This window comes from Yarrowia lipolytica, chromosome 1D, assembly GCF_001761485.1.
Source record: "Yarrowia lipolytica chromosome 1D, complete sequence".
NCBI classification, from domain to species: Eukaryota; Fungi; Ascomycota; class Dipodascomycetes; order Dipodascales; genus Yarrowia; species Yarrowia lipolytica.
Window position 1 is genome coordinate 110,531 of NC_090773.1, and position 19,974 is coordinate 130,504.

Consider the following 19,974-nt stretch of genomic DNA (forward strand, 5'->3'; position numbering starts at 1 on the left):
ATAGCCGTTGTTGTTTTGATTCAACCGGTATCATTGGCCTGTCTCAGCCTTTGGATCCCATTTACCGGTCTTAGAACAGTTTCTTACACATGCCGGCCACTTATCTATGGTTGCTACACCTCTATATCCCGCACGTCGAGGCAGCCTTGGAAACTATCATCTCCAACTTTGATTGTGGACAAACACGTACTTGTACTCATACCAGAAAGAGAGAAACACGTACATACCCGTACATGAAGAGTGTGGGGAGAATTAGGACTCCGGTATGGCCATGTGGCTCATAATCTGTGTTTGTTAGTGGTCCAGTATGAATGTAAGTACAACAGGTACATACTGTAGATACATGAACTTCAAGTTGGGTACTTGCAAGAGAAGAGTGAAGCCATGTCATAACCGCTACTGACGCATTCGGTATTGCGTCTCAGTTGCGTCTCCGACACGTCGGACGAGCAAAACGTGGCATTTTACACACAAAGCGACCAAAGCCTTCTGAGCAACTGGCCGTCTACATTCCGGTGTTGATCAGTTCGAGCATAACGTGTGGGATTTAAGACGAAGATAAGATGGTGTATTAGCGTGGTAGAGACCTGGTCACGTGACATATACAAGGTGTGAAGGCAGGGCATCTCTGTGAAAGACCAGACCATTATCTCTTAAGACTACTGCCAACACAGCGTGTACACATACTCTTAGTCACCACATGGCCTCGGCTCAGTAGGACCCTGCCTGAACCTATTTTCGGACAATAGGGCTGAGCTCATAGCAAGCTTTTGCCTTTGGATGGGCGATCAATTAAACCTACACAGTGAAGTAGAAGGAACAAGTCCGAAAGCTCTTGAGTGAAACAGTGTGGTTATATGAAGCACTCTCAGTAAGCACTAATACTTCTATGGCTCAATGGGGTAATTCGTCCCGAGACTTCTACCTCTCCCGGGCCTGTTGAAGGTGATTCTGGTGAATACACTTAGGGGTTCGTTGAAACGAAGTGTGCTGGGGGTGACTTTTAGGCATCCCAGAGAGAAAAACGTTAGAGAAGAGCAGATAATTCAGGGGAACAAGTACGAAACGTGAAGATTTGTCTGAGAAAATTACCCATTGGCTTGAAAATCCACCGTATTGGTGGAGGGGTCGGAGTGCGAGGTGTTAGAGATCATTTTCAGAGTTTTGGTGGATGTTCTTTTGACGATAGCAAGATGAGAACATATCAACCGTCGAAATATGACACTGACGTTGATATTTGCAAAAAGAAGGCACATGATTGTCTTCCCCGGATATATCTGAATGATTCCAAAGTTTTTTTTTATTATTATAACGTGACTATTCTTCAAATTATTGTCCTGTCCATATTACTTGCTCCGAACAGCACCCGAAGTATTTGATTCCCTTAAGATTGCTCTAAATACCTGGTACAAGGGGGAAAGATTTGGTGTTATCAAAAGGGTAGCGTAATTGAACACAGCACATTGGGTGGAGAGTCCCTTCCACAAAATGTGAAAACAATAATTTCAACCTTCTCCCGCCCTCCTATGCCAAGTCTATCTAACAAATATAGTCAAGAAACCCAACTATATCCTCAAATTCTAAACTGCAAAGATCGTTTTAACAAGTTGGTCCCACTCCACGAATAATGGCATCACATAAATTTCAAAACCACCATTGAATTTCCCTTGCTCGTATCTTGAAATGTCATCCCTGAGTGTCATCTGATACACTCCCGATAACCCACAAATACCCCGCCAGCTCAAACTCTAGCTTACATAGATTAGGCGTGTTTCGGGAGCACCAAAACATCAGCCATAAAGATCACGACTTTACTTGACCAACCCCACAACACAGGACACCATAACATCAACGCCATGACGACATGGGTTTCGTTGCAGGCGTGGACACACGACCAGAAAACGTGCGCCGAAGAGGTCATTGTGGATGTGACATCGATTCCTGGCGCCTCGGAGGGCGATATCGCCGAGTTGAAGAGTGGTGACAAGAGCCATAAATTGTTGTTTCAGGTGACGCCCATTCCCCAGGAAGTTTTGGATCGAATTCCTACTTGTCAGGTGAGTCACACAAATTCCAAACGACTGACCAAAGGTCAGGACGCCAGCTAGCATTGCAGGGAGAGAGTATCTTGCAAGGAGTGCGCTAGACGATCGACGCAACTCGCACGAGCAACACAGAACAACATCAAGATAAGAACGAATCCACTGATTTCCAGATGTCATTGATTGAATGTGATCTCTAGTCGTGGGCACCAATCAAGATCATTGGTCCAATGCCTCTATCTCAATCAAGGCTTGGGTAGTGTTCATGGTTTGATCTGCTATCGTGTGTACTGCAACAAATCAATCCCACGAACGCTCCTTCTAGCAATGGGTCTAATGGTTGGAAAGTCGTATTTCATTCTGTGGAGTGACTATGGCTTCTTGTGCAACTGTGTGTCTGCCTACCTGTGGCACACGGTTGTCTGGTCATTCCAGAAGTCGCTCTGTGTGGAAGCTCGTCTCATACATCACCTTACTACATTTTATATTGAAGGTGTTTCTTGTTTTTCTTACCTCATTTCATCTATTAACGCAGCTCTCTATCAAATCAGGTAACCTGCTTTCCTCTCTCGGGGTAGCTGCCCGATCACAGGTCCAAATCAAACTGCGCAAAAAGGAACAGGTGGAAGCCGACCTGGTGGAAATTTGCTTCAAGGAAACTTACCTGACCCGAGCAGACATGTGGCAGATCACAACCATGCTGCGGGAAAGTTGCGTGTACCACCAGAAACGAATAGTCTTTTGTGACGTGATTCGATGCTGGGTCGATAGCATTTTCAAGAATGGCCGCAAGGTGTTTTCTGCTTACATTGGGCCCAACACCAACATTGTGTTTCGGTCCGAGTCGTCCCGTATGATCATCATCATCCAACTAAGTCAGGAAACGTGGCATTTTGAGGAGACTGGCGAAATCATCTTCCACAGAATGGTCAATTCGCTTCTCCCTGATATTTTCAAGCAATGGGAAGAGAATGAACACCACCATACAGTGACTATTGTGCTGTTCACATCAGTTTCCATGGATTCTCATGCAGTCAAGCTAAAGCGCGGAGAGAAAGCAAAAGACGTACAGGACTTCTACAGAGTAGTCTGCGATCAGGTCCAACTGTCTCAATGGGAGCAGATCATGGTGCGATTGAGATTCGAGTTCCAGAACTTTGCCAAGGAGGTTCTGACGGAATCCCATGCCAAAAGCCATACTGAAATCCGAGGACGCATTCTACCCTCGGTCAAGAGCAACATTTTGGGTGCGATCACCCTCGCGGCGTCTCTGGTACATTCACCGGCCATTGACAGAGACCTAAGGAGAACCAATGTGGAGGTTATTGTGGTGTCACCAGGTTCTGGAGTCTATGAAGTTGAGTACGATGCTCTATATAGAGCGTCGGAGAAGATTTCATCCACTGAGGTTGGAGTAGACATCATTTGCATGTCCAAGGCTCCTCTACATGTGACACCTTTGTTTCTCTACAAACCGAAGAAGTGCTCGAATCAGCTTGAGTACTGTGTTCCTTCTTGGATTGATATTTCTTACTATGGAGACTCGGACTTTTTTACCAATCAGTGGGTCCCTCGGTGCAAAATCTACGAGATCCAAATGATGGGAGTCATGGAAAACGAGCTCTCGGCTATCACGATTGACTATCTGAACAAACCCAGCGGAAAGAAGCCGCTGTCAGAGTACTGTCGCGAGTACGATGCTTCGTTGTTTGGCCCAATCGCTGTAGAACTGTCTGTGGAGGATGCTGCATCTGTGGTGTCCAAGATGCGGTCCGATACGTTCCCCAAGCTGCCTGTGAAACAGCTTCTTAGCAGCAAGGGCAGTATCTCTTCTTTGCATGCACCCACAGCTGTCACCTCCAAAACTCCTCCTCCTAAGGCATCAGTGAAGGTGGCTGATGTGAGGCCCAGCCCAGCGGCGTCCAAACCCCGTGTCAGTGCTCTGACGTCTCTTTTGGCGTTTGGAGTTAGGGCAGAAAAGAGTGCTCCTGCTTCTCCCGCTTTGTCTGCTGTCAACACATTGTCTTCTATCCAGTCTATGGACTTGAGACGTGATAATGACAGTGTTAAACGAGACACTGAGAGCATAGTAACAGACGACACTGTCCACAATACCAAGGCTGAGCCTAGAATAACAGAGATTGCGCCCATAGCACCTTCTCTGCCTTTTGCACCCAATCTCAAGCCAAAAAAGAGCACTTCTACCCTTTCTCAGTCTCCCACCTACAACCGAATTGCAGCTACACCTGACCAGGAGGTCGAACGGCGGTCTTCTCTCAGCCAAAAGGTGCAAATGGGACTCTCGGGTTCTCCTCTAGACCACAGAGGCAAGGTAGCCAAGGCTGCATCGGCCAATGCCAAGTCTATCAACACAGAAACTACGCCTGAGAAGAGAAACATGATGTGGAGGAACATCAGAACACCGTCCAACATTTCCCAGGACGAAATGCTCGACATTCTAACTTACTCTCGATGGAGAACGGTATATCCTCAGAAGACCAAGCGTCGGTCGGCCAAATGGAAGCTTCTGGCTTCTCCAGCCGCACTACCTCTTCGAACCAATATCTTTCCCACCGTGGCAGAACTCCAGACAGAGTACCGGTTCCAGGTGTACGATGTGAGTTTGGACACAGATATGGAGAATGTGCTGGGTATCCATGGCTTGTTCCGAGAGATGGTGAGTGTCCGGCTCTGCAAGGGCTTCCAGCTTGCTATTGGATCCCGTGTACGCCACGTGGAGTCTCAGAGAAGCGATGGTCGGCCTTCAGCTATCACCACAGACATTGGGAAAGATGCTCTAGGAGCTGTGGTGTATCTCACTACCGGTGATCAAGTTCACCGAATCTCCTGTGACTACTCTGGCATGATGAATGTCCAGATTTATCATGCTATTGATAAGGTAGATATTGAGGAGCCCGTTTTCGACATATATGCTCGTCGAACCTACTCGGACAAGTTCAAGCATTTCATATTCCCACCGTTCGACACTTCCTCTAAGCGACTGAACTGGAACTTGTATGACCATTCACTTGCTGGGTACGATACGGCAGGTTCTGCAGCCACTCAGACCCGTTTGAACCAGCTGCGGGTGGTTCTGATCCCCAGTTTCTTGTCGCGATCCAAGAATCTCGGTCATGACGACTCCTCAGAAGTGTACAATGCCGAGGAGGTCCGATTGGATGGTTTGCGACGCATTCTTGGAGGTATTTACCGCCATAGCATCTCCCGAGATGAGGATAAGGAGCGAGCCAAGATCGCACCCAACCTCAAGTTTTACACTGGCGAGTTGGAGGACTTTTTATTTCAGATTGTGGAGTCTAATCCAGCTGAATTGGCTGGTGGTAGAGATTCTCTTTTTATGAAACGTAATCAGCGATTCGACAAGAACATCAAGCTGGCTCAGCTGGCGACTGAGCTTCAGGCTCCCAAGGGTGGCATCCGATTTTTTGACCGACGATGGCACTGGAAGTCATACCCTCACTGTTTCATTGGTCAGGATTTCGTCGAGTGGCTGATTGACAATTACTCCGACATTGACACTCCTGATGAAGCTGTGGCGTATGGAAACGAGCTGATGAAGAAGGACTTCTTCGTGCACGTTGAAGACCGACATGCTTTCCTTGATGGTCATTACTTCTACCAGCTCAAGAGTGAGTATGCCACTGAAGCCACTGACAGCAAGCCTGCGGAGGAGAAGAGTGGCTGGTTCAACAGTAAGCGAAGTATGGCCTCCGTCAGTTCAGAGAAGTCATTGGGACGGTTTAAAGGCTCTCGAAATCAGTCTGTTCAGTCGTTTGGTGACTTCCTGTCCCTTTCTCGAGTCACTTCCAGGTCTTCGAACGACCAGAAGGAAGAGGAAATCAACCCAATCACCGTGGAGATTTCCAAGTCTGTGCGTGTTGATCTGGATCCTTCCAAGAAGTCGTATCGACCAGAGACCGTGTTGATTCACCACGATCGAATCCACAACCCCCGGAAGTGTTTCCATCTGCGATTCGAATGGGCCAACACCACCCCCAAGTTCATTGAGGACTACATTTCTGGTCTCACTCGAACTTGTGAGCGATACGGACTCAAGTTGGTCGAGTTGCCCATTCTCGAAGTGTCTGCTCTTCTCGAACACAACCCCTTTGCTTCAGAGATCACTCTGGACATGCCTACTCTGGACCAGCTGAGCGGACTGCCTCCCCATGTGCTGGAATACTACGCTAGCGACCCTCATGCGATTGCACGCGAGATTCTGCATCATTTCGGCTTTGTGATCGACACTCTGAGTATGTCTGACTGGAAGCTTGCTGAAGTGCAGATCCGGAACTCGTGGGGTGTGCCCACTTATAAGTACAGTCAATGGGTTGAGAAGAATGGTCTGTTGATTGCTCAGGTGGTCGGTGATCAGATTATCATGATCCCCAACAACCTGCAGCTCAATCGTCAGTCTGGAGCTCAGTCAAATGCCATTCAGCTGCAGAGTGAGGCTCAGGGTATCATTCTGGAGATGCAGTATCTCATGTGTCGGTCTGAAAAGGTGCGGGATATGCTTGGTAAGGTGAACTTGTCCCCTGAGGCATCTCCTGGCACCATGACTCCGGGGGAGGAGGGCTCCAAGAACGGTACCCCGAAGCTAGCAATTGAGGCCAAGATGGAGGGCCGAGTTGAAAGTCCTCAAGTTGAGTGGAGGGAGGACGTGGAGATTGCCCCAGAAGTTGAGCACAAGGGCGGAGCTGATGGTGATGAAAATGATGAGGAAGGTGATGAGAAATCCGAGGAGGGTGACAAGGGCGAGAGTGAGAATGAGAACGCAGGTATGGGGATGGAGCAAGATGGTGAGAACGAGAATGAGAACGAGAATGAGAACGAGAACAGCAAGGACAACAAGGCGAACGAAACCACCTCCGAGGTCAAGGAGGTCCCTGCTGGTGTTGAAATTGAACACAAGGAACATGTCGAAGAGGATAAGAGTGACGGGCCTGAGCCGAAGAAGGAAGATAAAGGCAAAGAGGTTGAAGACGACAAATAGGTTATATTTATTCATGGTATTTGAAAAACGTCGAGTATTGGTCTATAGTAATTAAGGAATTGTATGAGCTACTGAACATACTAGTACCGTATGTAGTTCACAGTTCTATGGGTCGTATAAACTTATATTTGCTAGTTACAATCGTGGTTTCATCCCATCTAGGGTATGATACTGTTCGCCTGCGCTAACTTCCTATTTGGCAAGTCGCTGGGCAGCCTTGAAAACGTCGGCAAGAACACCAGCAGCAGTGACCTCGTCTCCAGCACCAGCTCCCTGGATGACCAGAGGGTTGGGGTATCGCTTGGTCTTGAAGGCGATAATGTTATCGGAGCCCTTGAGGGAGGCAAAGGGATGAGAGGCATCGTACTTCTGAATACCAACCTCGACCTTGCCGGTGCCCTTGTTGATGGAACCGACGAATCGGAGAACCTTCTTCTCGGCGAAAGCCTCGTCTCGAAGCTTAGCAAGGTCGGCGTCATACTCGGGGAGCTTCTGGAGGAACTCATCGGCGGAAGAGGCAGTCTCGAGGGGCTTGGGAATCAGGGACTGAACAGGGAAGGCAGTGGGAGACTCCACGTCGAAGCCAGAGAGTCGAGCCAGAATGGTGACCTTTCGGGCGACATCCAGACCATTGAGATCCTCTCGGGGATCGGGCTCGGTGTATCCGAGCTGCTTGGCCTTGGTGACAACGTCGGAGAACTTAACGTCAGAGCCAGAGAGGGTGGAGAACTCGTTGAAGATGTAAGACAGAGTTCCGGAAACAATACCCTCGACGGTCTCGACCTCGTCACCGGTGGCAATGAGGTCATTGAGGGTAGAGATGACGGGCAGACCGGCACCGACAGTAGCCTCATGGTAGACAAGAGCGCCGGACTTCTCAGCGCCGCCGAAGATGGCCTCCCAGGTCTTAAGATCGGAGGAGAAGGCCTTCTTGTTGGGGGTGGCAATGGAGATACCAGAGTTGACAAAAGTAGGGTACTCGTTGGCCAGGGCCTCGTTGGAGGTGTTGTCAACCAGAATGACGGGCAGAGGAGACTTCTTGAGGAAGTCGTTGATCTCGGTGAAAGACATGGCTCCGACGGGGGAGGAGTTGAGCTCGGACTCCCAGTTGGTCAGGGAGAGGGGCTTGAAGTCCTTGGAGATGAGGGTCTTAGAAGATCGAGCGATGAGAACGACATTGTAGGCAATGGAGGATTTGACGGCGGCAAGCTGGTTGATGAAGGCCTTTCCGACAAGGCCGGTTCCGATAATAGCAATGTTAACAGCCTTGGACATGGTGGTGTGTGTAATTGAGGTGTGGATCAAAGATACCAGAGGTTAGATGATGACTCGATCCAGCTCACCAGTTAAGGTTGGAAGGTTACCGAAACTTCGCCAAGTCACGTGAATTGGTTGGGAGCAAGTTCTCAGAGGATATCAATGCTACCGGAACGAACCTGTAATGAATATTCGAGCACTCGTAGAGTGTGCGAGTGTTTAACTAACCTTGCCATTTCTCCTCTATTGCCCTGTTTTTCCGATTCATTAGCTACCGTATGTTGTGGTGATGATGTTTCCTCCAGGGGCACAGTTTTACCGCCGTTGGATGGATAGATGAGAGCGATAGCGGAGGTAGTGGATAATCCCGTAATGTTGGTGTTGTGGTCATAATGGATGATAACTAGGGAAGGGATGATAATATATAATGAGAGAAAGATATTCTGTTTACTTCTTTACATAAATACTTCATGATGATACACCTTGAGTGTTCTCTCTGAATAGGCTTATTGTGTGTCGTATTACAGGGTTCACACGACCTTTCCGTCCACAAAACCAGTATGTGGAGGATGACTTGACGAGCCACGTTGTGAGCACATCTCAAGTCGAAATAGCAGGCTTGACATAGGCAAAAACAATCCAATAGCACGGGCTGTGCGGGTTCACAGACATAGTATTAGTGATGATTATTGACATCTCATCAGGTGCGGCGGTGAAGGGCATGTTGGAGTTTTGCATGGGTGTATATGTTCATTGGGCGAATGGTGCCTCCCCATGGAGGATTTCCATACAGTACTGTTAGAAAAAGCGATGTTGGAAGGTATTCATACGAAGAACCATTGAATCTTCAAGGTATGAACTTGTCAATTAAAAAAGTCCAGCTCAACTGATCTCAATCTTAGTTTGAATCACCGTACTTCGCTGTCTGAATTCGGCATATATCTGAAGTACCGTACGCTATAGCGTAAAGATGTTCGTACAGTACTTGTACAAGTGATATTAAAAAAACCAAGAATTTTCTCAATTTACTGCATTCGAAAATTCGGTGCTCTCATTTTGAAGCTCTCATTTGTGTACCCCTCAGCCAAATTCAACTACAGTAAAATCAACTAATGAACTCAACTACCAGCACGACACATTCCGGAGAGACATGTCAGCACATCCACGTCCAGCATCGAGTGCGAAGAGCTGAAGGGTGTGGATCGCAGTATATATTCATCCATACTCTTGAGCATTGGGGGTTAAGAACTAAAGGCAATATTTGCCACTTTTACTGCTCAGAGTCTTCAGTTGACTAACCATTACGATTACCCCACATTTTCGGCAACCGACAGAAGCCGACAACCTCCATCCTAGCCGACAATCCTACAGTAAGTACGTAAGTCCATCGTCTTGACTTTGCATTTTCCATTTTCGCCGCTGTTCAAATTTGCACTTGTCGATTTTCAGAGTTGCTACTTACTCCACGGACGGCTCAACCATTTAGGAAATGTTTCTTCCGCATGTCCATCCAGCCGCGCACTTCCCCGGATCCAGGTCGTGAGCTGAGTTGACGCTAGAGTTAAACTCGTGTGGGGTACCAGACGGAAGTACAGGTAGAGAGCAACTTTCGGCTGTTGTCGTTCGTATCACATGACCACACTTCTGCTGTTGTCGTATACCCGTTCTATCTACACAAGCGCAGCCCAAATCCCCTGCCAAGTTCATTTCAGTTGTTCCCCTGAAGCAGGTTGGGGGGCTTGACGTCTTTTTTGACTGCTGCGGGGATGCACCGAGAGTTTATTACGACACTGCAGAGGAGTCAAACACCGTCTACAAAAAACTTCTCCTGTCTTGCACCAAACAGAGGTGGATCTAAAGCCGTTGTCTGTCTGTCTGTCTGTCTGTCTGTCTGTCTGTCTGTCTGTCTGTCTCTCTCTAACATACACACACACTCTCTCTCTTTCCCTGTTTCATTTCGCAAGAATCCACTTCATCGGTTTCCTGTTACTGTCTCATAACTACAGTACAGTACCGAACGTGATCCATTCCAGTTCCTTGTCCACAGTGGGGGTCAATGTCTTACCACTATAATACATTATTGTACTATATTCTCATAAGCCATGGCACTGAGATGTTTAATACAACGAGTACACCTCTGCGATGTATCACTCTACGTTTGATCGCTTCTTCCCTCCTGCCGGTATAATAACAGCAATCACGTAGTTCGACCTTCCTCTTCTGTCTTTGACTCACTCGCTGGCGTTCAATTTTGACCTTAATCTTCCCTCTGTGTGTGGGTGAGGTACGACTGAGACCTACTGTAAGGCAGGATAATGCTGACTCTGAGTGTCACGATCTAACTGAAACAGCTGCACAGAAAGAGAGAGTGAGACTGAATGGATTGGGTCTTCTGAGCTGCTGTGACCTCAGTATTTACTTGTGCCCATCAATACCGTGGTCATATCTTCATAATCGTGATTAGAAGACAACCTCATGATCTTCAGTAACATGTTTCACTTCGGAATGAATGGTGGAGGTGGTGTTCAATAGGGTGGGGTCTTTGGATAAGTGATATGGTCAACTGCACCCCTAAAGAATGTGAATGTGTAGCTACTTTTTGATTTTACAAGTATGTACAGGATAATACAGGCATGTCTACGATTCTTCTCGGCCTCGGTCTCGGGCCGATGTACTACTCATGTCGGCAAATTCAGAGGATTCAGTGAAATCAATTAATTGAGTGCGATAAATTAAGCTTGAGAAACGTTCTCAAAAGAAGGAGAGGCAGAGCCGGTGGTGGAGCCAACAGCGGACTCGGTGTTCTCCTCGACCACAGCCTTCTCGTTGGAGTTGTCGAAGGTCTGGTTGACACCCTGCTTTCGTCGGGTAAGAGCAGACTCTCGGGGCATTCGTCGGGCAATGCCAACAACATCCCAGGGAGTTCGGGGGTTGGACTCGGCGAAGATCTTGTCAATCTCCTCGAGAGATCGTCCAGCGGTCTCGGGGTAGAAGAAGTAGACCACGGGGACCATGGCGGCGTTGATGCAGGCGAAAATGATGTAAGTCTTCCACTTGATTGTATCGAAGGCAACGGGGGTGATCATGACGACCATGAAGTTGAAGACCCAGTTACCGGAGGTGGACAGACCGTTGGCGGGGGCTCGGATCTCCAGAGAGGTGATCTCGGCAGGGTACAGCCAGGTCATTCCGAGCCAGCCAATGGCGAAGAAGGTGTTAAAGACGAAGAGGAAGACGGCAGCTGCAATACCAGCGCCAGAGTTGTCAAGTCCACCGTCCTCGGGAGGAGAAGCGGCGTAGACAGTTCCAGTAAGAATAGCCATGGTGCAAGCCTGACCAATGGCTCCGAACAACATGAGCTTTCGTCTTCCGAATCGCTCAATGGTGTAGAAGGCAACCCAGGAGGCGAGGAAGTACTCAGTACCGTTACAGGCAGCGAGAATTCGCGAGTTGGTGGCGTTCATACCAACAGATGTCTCGTAAATGTAGGCGGCGTAGTAGGTAATCAGGTTGATACCGGTAATCTGCTGCATGACCTGGTTCCAGTAGGCCAGCATGGTTCGGTGGAAGTTCTTCTTCTTGCCAAAGGTGAAGAGCAGCTTCATCTGTTCCAAGAAGGGCAGCTCAGCACCCATCTGGAACTCTCCAGAGGCAATCTTCTCTCGAGCCTCGGATCCGTCAACACCAAGCTGGGCAAGCTGCTCCATCATGATGGACTCCTTGACCTCGGCGATCTGGTCAATCACGTAAGGGTCATCAATAGGCACATCCTCGAGAGCAGAGAAGACACCAGCAGCCTCGTCGAATCGTTGCTTCTTGACAAGCCATCGGGGAGATTCGGGAAGAGACATGACGGTGAAGGTGAGGAACATGGAGAAGATGATCTGGAAAGCAATAGGGAATCGCCAGTCGGCATCGTTGTTGACCCAGTAGAAGCCAAAATCGATCCAGTAAGAGAGGGCAATACCACCGGTGATAAGGGCACCCTCCATCATGACGAGAGCTCCTCGTCGCTCAGGCTTGGCACACTCGGACTGGAACATGGGAACAGTGGCGGTGATAAAACCGTTACCAACACCAGAAACAACTCGACCGGTAATGAACTGACCAAGAGAGTAAGAAGCACACTGCAGAATGGCACCAATAGTCATGATGATAGAGCCCCAGAAAATCATACGTCGTCGACCGAGTTTGTCTCCGGCCCACATGGTGAACAGAGCGCCGATCATACATCCAATCTCGTAAATACCGACAGACACACCCTGGATGGTGGTGTTGAACTTTCGGGTCTCCTCAGGAACGTAGTCGGAGGTGTCCATCTTGGGGAACTGGTGGATGAACCGGGGGAGGGTCAGCAGACCACCCATGACTCCCTGGTCGTATCCGAACAGCAGGAAACCCATACCGGCAATGAAGGCCACGGCTCGGTGGAGCTTCTGGCCTCGAAGACCCAGAAACTCGGTCTTGACCTCAGTGGAGGCTTGTGAAAACGCTAGCCAGTTTCGTCCCATGTTGAAGTTGTACTGAATAGCTATATGGAACAAGAGAAAACACGGGGAGGGCTCCCCGGATATATATAATGGATGATTCGCGTGAGCATTGTGATAGTCTGTGTTCAAACATGACATCATCATGCCGGTACCAAAGTTAGAATAGCGTTTAGACAAGGAGCGGTGTCATAACAAGCAGCGCCAAGAGGTGTAGCGGCATCCCAAAGGGGTGTGATTACACCTGTCGGTCTCGTTATCTTGCTACTTGGCAACGTTGGTGTTTTTCCCACAACTGTTTTCTACCTGTTTTTGAACAATTCTTTGAATTCCGTGAATTGGATGGGCATCACCAAAATGGCACGGCTACTAAGGAGTAGAGAAATACACCTGAGTTCCTCCCGTTTTACCCCCTTCCTCTCCCTAATCCTTAGGCTGTCTTCCCAACCTCTCTTTGCACCTTAAATGTTATAGCTCGAAGGGGACGCAGTTATTAGGGCCTATAGATGTGCTAGAAAGAATCTGAGATCTGGAATAAAATGAGTAGACGTTGGCGACTTGATTCCGATTTTCGCGGCTCATATTGGCCAACTATTCGGTTATATTACCACCTTCTCCAAATGTACGGCACCCCGGATTATCCCACCTTTTTTCACTTTGCGAAAAAGACGGAAACTCAAAAGCCTACTTATAGCCATGCACGGCAGGCAGGGGGAGAACAACGAACAACGACGGTCGTCCCGGAATAGCAGTGAAACCTGCAGAAGGGATCGTAGCCGATGGGATCTATACTTTGATTCGATGCAGTGCGGGGTAGCAGTTGACATGAGCTTTTTGTTCCAGAAGCTCTTGTTGTGTTGCCAAACACCTGGGAGCCGTTGGAAATCATACCTTTTTTTTGTTTTAACTGCCAGTCAGCTCGTATACTATACGGCTACATCGCTCTCTCCACACACGCTATTTCTCTCCTCTAACTTAGACGCCCTTTGAAATTGTATACATGTAACATGTTCGGAGGAGCGCACAAGGTTAACCTACTATGTGAGGATGTGAGAAATCTGCCCACTGTTAGTAATTTTTATAGTTGTTTACCCAAACCCTTTTCTCCTTTGGGACTTCCGCGCGGCTTCCCAAACAGGATTTCTCATGAGCAATGGTGGCGTCGTGTTCGGTGTGGGGAAGAATGTTTAGTGATAGCAGAACGAGTGTAAGGAGATTACGTGGTGTCTCCAGCCCTTTCAGGCGGTGCTGCCTTACCTTTCAAGATACCGTATTTGTAGCTCCATATACACTTCCACTCTATTGCTAATCTTACAACTGTAATACCTGTGTTTGGACGGCAGAGAAAACGGCCTAGAACTGCTAAAGCTACCCGTTCGAATCCGCATAGCGCTTGCTGTAGAACCGAGTCGGGAAATTCTCGGAAAGAGTCGGATAGGTTTCTGTTAGTCATCCGACTGAGGAGTATGCAATACTGGTACAATGTACTTGTAGACACAGGTATCAGTGTCCCAATGACGTAGAAACGGTTACAAGCAGTTGTGAGAATGACAACAGCAACGCTACAATCAACAATCTGAACATTTTAGACCACCCATTCACATTTATTGCCACTTTTTTGCTGCTTGTATGATTGTCGGTTTTTTTTTCAAGGATAACGTTCATTAAATATGCACCAGTGTGAGCCGCAAAGTGGACCAAAATTGCGGGTCGTATTCGGATATCGATGTGGATAATAAAGCCGATACCATATACACGTAACCACAGTTCAGCGTTTTAGCGGTTATAGGTGGTTGTAGGGTCTTGGAAGGCAATCTGTGGCCCAAAGGCATTATTAATACACCTTCCAGTCCAAGTACATGGTTGCAACTCCCAGCTACAACATCACGATATAATTATAAGGAGTGAGCTGTAGAGTCACTTTCTTTTTGCCATCCCGCATACCTGCTCCAGTCTCTTTTTTCCACTCCGAGACATTCCGAAGATCCTCAACATTCCAAACGCGAAGAGAGAGCTAAGTGGGGTGAGCGGTCGCGTTCTATCCGAAGAGACGGCTGCAAGAAATCCAAAGCAACTTACGAACTAAAAGGACGCCCAAAAATTCGATGGCTGTTGTGCACTTGTCTGCATAGCAGGTACGAATCTGCCATGTGCATCGTTGCTACGGTAGATGTAGATGTGCCTGAAAACAACACACAATGGGCCATGCAATATTTAGAGTTTTCGAGTTTGAGTTAGCGGGATGAGCATTGGTCTGAAATGAAGCTGTTCTATAATGAGGGGTACTAGGCTGTTTTTCTGGAACAAATAGAAGTATTGATGTGTTCACGTGAACCAAAAACTTGAAATTTCTCGTTTTACTCCTTCACTCATGTCGCTAGAGATGTCCCATCTTGGCTGCTCTACAACTCTAAGTCAACTACAACTCTAAGCCAACTACAAATACTAGAGTCCACCCATGAGCCGCTGCTACAAAGAGTGCATGCCAGCTGTAGTCAGCCGCCGGAAAATCTATGAGACAGTAAAAGTTTTTCACCCACCGAATTTGCGAGCAGTATGATGTCATGAGAAGTGCAGTTTTTTCTTGGCCGTACATACGAGAAATGGTGGTCTTTGTAGCCATATCTACCACTGCTGGATTGAGGCTCAATCTGTCGTATTCGTTATTGTAATGCTTGTATCGCCATTATGAACTCCCAATGTGATCATAGTTACAGACGGTAATAGTATTGTACAAGTAGCTACTGTAGGTCAACCCTAATACGAGCATGGCAAATAAGACCTGGTGTAAAGGCCCTGTTTCTGAGACTTCGAGACTATCAGTGTCGGTCCATTGTCACAGTCACAGAGTCCATCATCTCCTTTCCTTGAACCCTTTGTTGTTATTGCATAAACAAAGAACTACAAGGTTAACGTAGGGGTGACTGAAGTAAGAAATACCAAGAAACAACCGAGAGAAGAGTCCAGGTATGTTTCAGGTGTAAAAGCAGAAAGTCCGTACACCTTCAGAAGTCGGCTGGGATTTACCGATCAAGGCGTTCTTTTGTTTTTGTTATATGTTTTTTGCCTTCAATTTCGAAAAACGTCTCCATTAAGGTGTTTGAAGCAAGCGAGTGAGATGGATGTAAATACATCTCGGTGTATGAATGCTGTAGATCAGCATATGCCGGCAACTCGGCAATGGAGATGTAGCGAGACGTTGGGTGATTGGACCCTGCGGTGAGAGATGTACGGATACATACAGCAGTAGTACTTCACGATAATGACGTCAGTGAACCTGTAGCTGGGTGTCTTGGACTTGTCTATTTTTTTTTTCTGCATATACTATAGTTGATGTTCAGATCGTAGCCAATACACTAACTATAAGTGAAATAGCACCGGATCTTAAGTAGACGTAAAAATGCTATACGAACTGCTTCTATGCATCGCTGTCACGCACCTACGAGTACGATTACTTGTATTACTGGTTATTCTTTTCAAATGATCAATTATATACTCTTACGGCCCATGCAAGAGAAGTATGCACTCTCTCAGAACACCATAACCAAACTTGTTGAAGAGGCTAGAAACTAAAGATACTGGTCTGTCCTTCAAACAGGTCTGCAAACAGAGAAAAAGAGACCATACGCTCCTCTTTTTTTCTTATTTACCAACCTAGCTTCTAAAAACAAAATTAGGACCAGACAACTTCAATCGAGTTCGTCTAGTCACATTTCGTCTCGAGTACCAAGCCGCGAAATCCCGAACCAAGACTCTCACCCGCTTGTAATCTCCTGATCCAAACGCAGTGGTGGCATTCTGAAGTAGCTTCTCTCGCTCCTTCTGGGCCACAGAACCGGCTGGCAGCTGATCAAGGGTATGCGCAATCCAAGTCACAGCGGCCTCCTTGTTGGCGAGCTGGAAGATGGCCAGGAGCAGACCAGACGCATCAGTGGCACAGTCACCGGGGAAGGAGTGAATCAGACCAATTATAATGGCCGTAGTGAGATTCTGGCCCTGAGACGCAACAGTCTGCACAATGGTGGATCGTACATCTGGAGGAATGGGTCCAGATGTAGCAGAAGAAGAGGGGCTCTCGAAACCAAACGAGAACAGATCACGAGAGAAATGCAGGCAGGCAATAAGAGGCTCCAGATGCTCCAGGCGCTGAAGAGTCATGAGAATCACCTGCACAATGGGCTCTAGGAAAGACGAAGTGATGAGTCTGTAGGGGAAGTACAGAAGAGTATCTTGCAGAAGTCGGAACAGGTCCTCAATGAGATCAGAGATGTCGCTAAAATCCAGGCCCTGTTGCTCCCGCTGTGAAATGAATGCAAAGGCAGTGGAGATTTGGCGCTGGGCAAACTCCCACGACGCTTCTCGGGTGTCTGCCTCGCATTCTTCGGGTCCAAACACTCGCAGAACCTCGCCCGAAGTCCACAGGAAACAGCCGTATTGTGTGTTTTCGAATGCAACGACCAGCAGATTGGCAATCTCGCCCAAAATGGGCTTAAGAGAAGGTCCACAGGCCCGGAGACACACAAACTTGATGTATTTAGTGATTCTCTCGGCGACAATGGACGATTTTCCGTGCTTGGAAAGCAGTTCGGTGACCACAGGCCACGTCTTGAGCACGTATCGAGCCAGAGGATTCTGGGGATCGTTGTAATCAGCTCGAATGAGCTCGAGGAAGATCTTAACGACCTCGATCTGGTCAGCGACTGCCGTGCAAGTCTCCTCGGAAGAAGGCTGCTTGGCCAGGTTGGCAAGAGACGCGAAAGTGGGGTCGCAGAAGGACTCCAGAGAAGCGTAGATCTTGTCCTGGGGAAGGGTATCGACCACGTGAGCCAAACCATCAGTGATCTCGTAAAGCGAGTCGAGATCCAGCTGGGGACCCACGGTTGTGTAGAAGGTGTGCAGCTGCTCGGTGTAGTCTGCCAGCAGAGGACCACAGTCATGGCAGAAATGCATGAGCGCCTGGGCTGCAGCTGTCTGCACGGTCAGCGAGTAGCTGAAACCGGCAGTGATGTAGTTGAGCTCGTCCTGCAGAAACTGCGGGTTGTTGGCAGTCCAGGCAGTGTATCTTCCCAGTACCAGAGTAGCAGCGTATCTGATCTTTTCGTGCTCAGGAAGCGAAACCAGCAGCTGCATGAGCCGAGGCAGAATTACGGACTCCTCAGGAGATACCTCTTTACCCATGGAACGCATAGAGAAGAGAGGGGCCTCGATTTTCTGCCAGGGCACATTCTGGCCGTTTCGTCCAGCCTCCACAAGGTCCACAATCTGCTTAAAGGGCTTGGCCAGGGCCTCAGAGGCGCCAATAACCACACAGCAGTCCTTGAGCACGTCGCCCATGTCGTGTCGAAACGTTCGGAACTTGTCCTCTTCGTTTTTGTCAGCAAAGCCGTCCATGGGATAGTGCAGATGGGCAATCATGATATCAATGAGCTTGGCGTAAATGTCTCGGAACACCTCTCGGGCATGCTGGTAGGGCTCCAGCACCAGCAACTGCTTGAGGTTGTACCAGAAGTAAAAAGTGTATTGGACAACATCGAGATCATCGTCGAAAGCTGCACATTCACATACAGTCTCAACTAGAGCTCGGAAAGTGTCTGGGTTTCGGGCAATGGTCACGTGCCATGACTCTGCGGCCTCGGAGAATAGCCGCGTGAGTCCCCGCAGTACCTCCGGATCGTCATGCTCGGCGTGGATCTTGGGTCGTAGTTTGAGCACCCGTTCATGCAGCTTGGCAATGGAGTCTTCGAACTCGTGCACGTCACGTGTCTCTCTCACCAGCGAGCAGATGCAGTCAACGGCTGGCTCGAAGGTAGCATCGTCGCCGGTAGCGTTGAAAATGATATCCAGCAGAGGCGAGTTGATGATCTCCACCACGTCCAGCTCTCCCAGCCACGAGTTGATGCAGTAGAAAACTAGCTCTCGCACTGTGGGGTCCTGTGACTTGGAGTATTGCAGCAGCAGCTCGAGCACGGACTTTGCGTTCTCCTGCAGCAGCTCGTCCGTCCGCTTCTGGTACTCTTCGTCAGACAGGAACGTTCGCTTCATGTCACTCAGTTCCTCAGGAAGCACCTTGAGAAACTGCAGCAACGCAGCAGGCGAATTGTTAAACCGCTGCACCATCTCCGGCAGCACTCCTTGCCATTGCAGCACTTGCAGCGAGAAATTGGCAAGAGCAATAGCCAGCTGGGTTCGGATCAGCTTAGGTCCATCCTTGTACTGCTCAAACAACGAGACCAGGTTCTCCTTGAGCGACAGCAATTGGTCAGCTGGCACCTGGTGCAGATCAAAGACAATCTTGGATCGCAGAGTCTGGGCACAGAACAGCTTGGCCTCGGTACTGTGCTCGTTGGGCTGCAACACCTCCAGGCACACCTGCCACGCCTCGTCTTCCTTCTGGAATTCCCGCAGGTACTTGTCAGCCTGCTCCCGGCTCTTTGCATCCGCGGTCGGTGCGTAGAATGTGTTGAGAGCCGCAATCAGATTTTGCGACATTGTGCTAATGATTGTTGTACAGTTGGATGTGGTGTGTTGTGTTGATTTCGCCATGCATACTTTGCTGCACGGGTAAGGGTAGGTTATCGTATGAGGAGATCCCGTTTGGAACACGTTGGAAGGGTTAGGGGAGAAGTGAGTGTGGATTAATGCTCTATATGCTGACTAGCAACCTATTCGGTTGCTTGTGATACTACCATTTCTATCTATTGTCTAACGTCCTGTTAGTAAGACACATTTTTTTGCCGTGCCTCGATCATTAGCCTTAACTGTATTGGATCGTTGTCGTGGTAACGAAGCTGTACGAAAATTATTTCCCAGAACGACCGAAGGAGGTGATCTGTGGAGTCAAGAATGGTGTAGTAAAGTGTAACAGTAGGAGTCAGATAGACCGTTTTTTATTGTTTGATTTGTAGTTTTGTTCCTTTTTTAGTCAATTTTCTGTCATTCTTCCCCCCCTGCTCTCAAGTACAAGAACTCCCATCTCGCACTGTAAGGCGTATAGTGACGAATTTAGGGGTTCCTTTAGAATGCTCAATTTCCAGGTTCTGAGACAAAAACTAGTACTGACTATTGGGATTACCACAGTTAATATCACCAGACACTCACTAACATCCATCTGCTCTTTAACACATGTTTTTTGGTCAATTGACATACACCTATCTTCTCTTCACCTGCACGT

The 19,974-nt window shown here is 48.3% G+C and overlaps 4 protein-coding genes across 4 annotated transcripts; 1 reads left to right on the forward strand and 3 right to left on the reverse strand.

The window, feature by feature from the left end:
• Positions 1-1,856: 1,856 nt before the first annotated feature.
• Positions 1,857-7,059, forward strand: YALI1_D01123g (uncharacterized protein; the record flags this gene model as incomplete). The annotated part of the gene is made up of 2 exons (XM_502269.3): positions 1,857-2,057; positions 2,578-7,059. The coding sequence occupies 2 exons, from the start codon at positions 1,857-1,859 to the stop codon at positions 7,057-7,059; spliced, it is 4,683 nt and encodes a 1,560-aa protein (XP_502269.3).
• A 192-nt stretch (positions 7,060-7,251) lies between these two features.
• YALI1_D01188g (uncharacterized protein) lies at positions 7,252-8,334 on the reverse strand (the record flags this gene model as incomplete). The annotated part of the gene is made up of 1 exon (XM_502270.1): positions 7,252-8,334. The coding sequence occupies one exon, from the start codon at positions 8,332-8,334 to the stop codon at positions 7,252-7,254; it is 1,083 nt and encodes a 360-aa protein (XP_502270.1).
• Positions 8,335-11,048: 2,714 nt separating this feature from the next.
• Positions 11,049-12,950, reverse strand: YALI1_D01234g (uncharacterized protein; the record flags this gene model as incomplete). Its single annotated transcript, XM_502271.3, has 1 exon — positions 11,049-12,950. The coding sequence occupies one exon, from the start codon at positions 12,948-12,950 to the stop codon at positions 11,049-11,051; it is 1,902 nt and encodes a 633-aa protein (XP_502271.2).
• A 3,507-nt stretch (positions 12,951-16,457) lies between these two features.
• Positions 16,458-19,346, reverse strand: YALI1_D01298g (uncharacterized protein; the record flags this gene model as incomplete). Its single annotated transcript, XM_502272.3, has 1 exon — positions 16,458-19,346. One exon carries the CDS (start codon positions 19,344-19,346, stop codon positions 16,458-16,460), a length of 2,889 nt encoding a protein of 962 aa, XP_502272.2.
• Between the last annotated feature and the right edge of the window lie 628 nt (positions 19,347-19,974).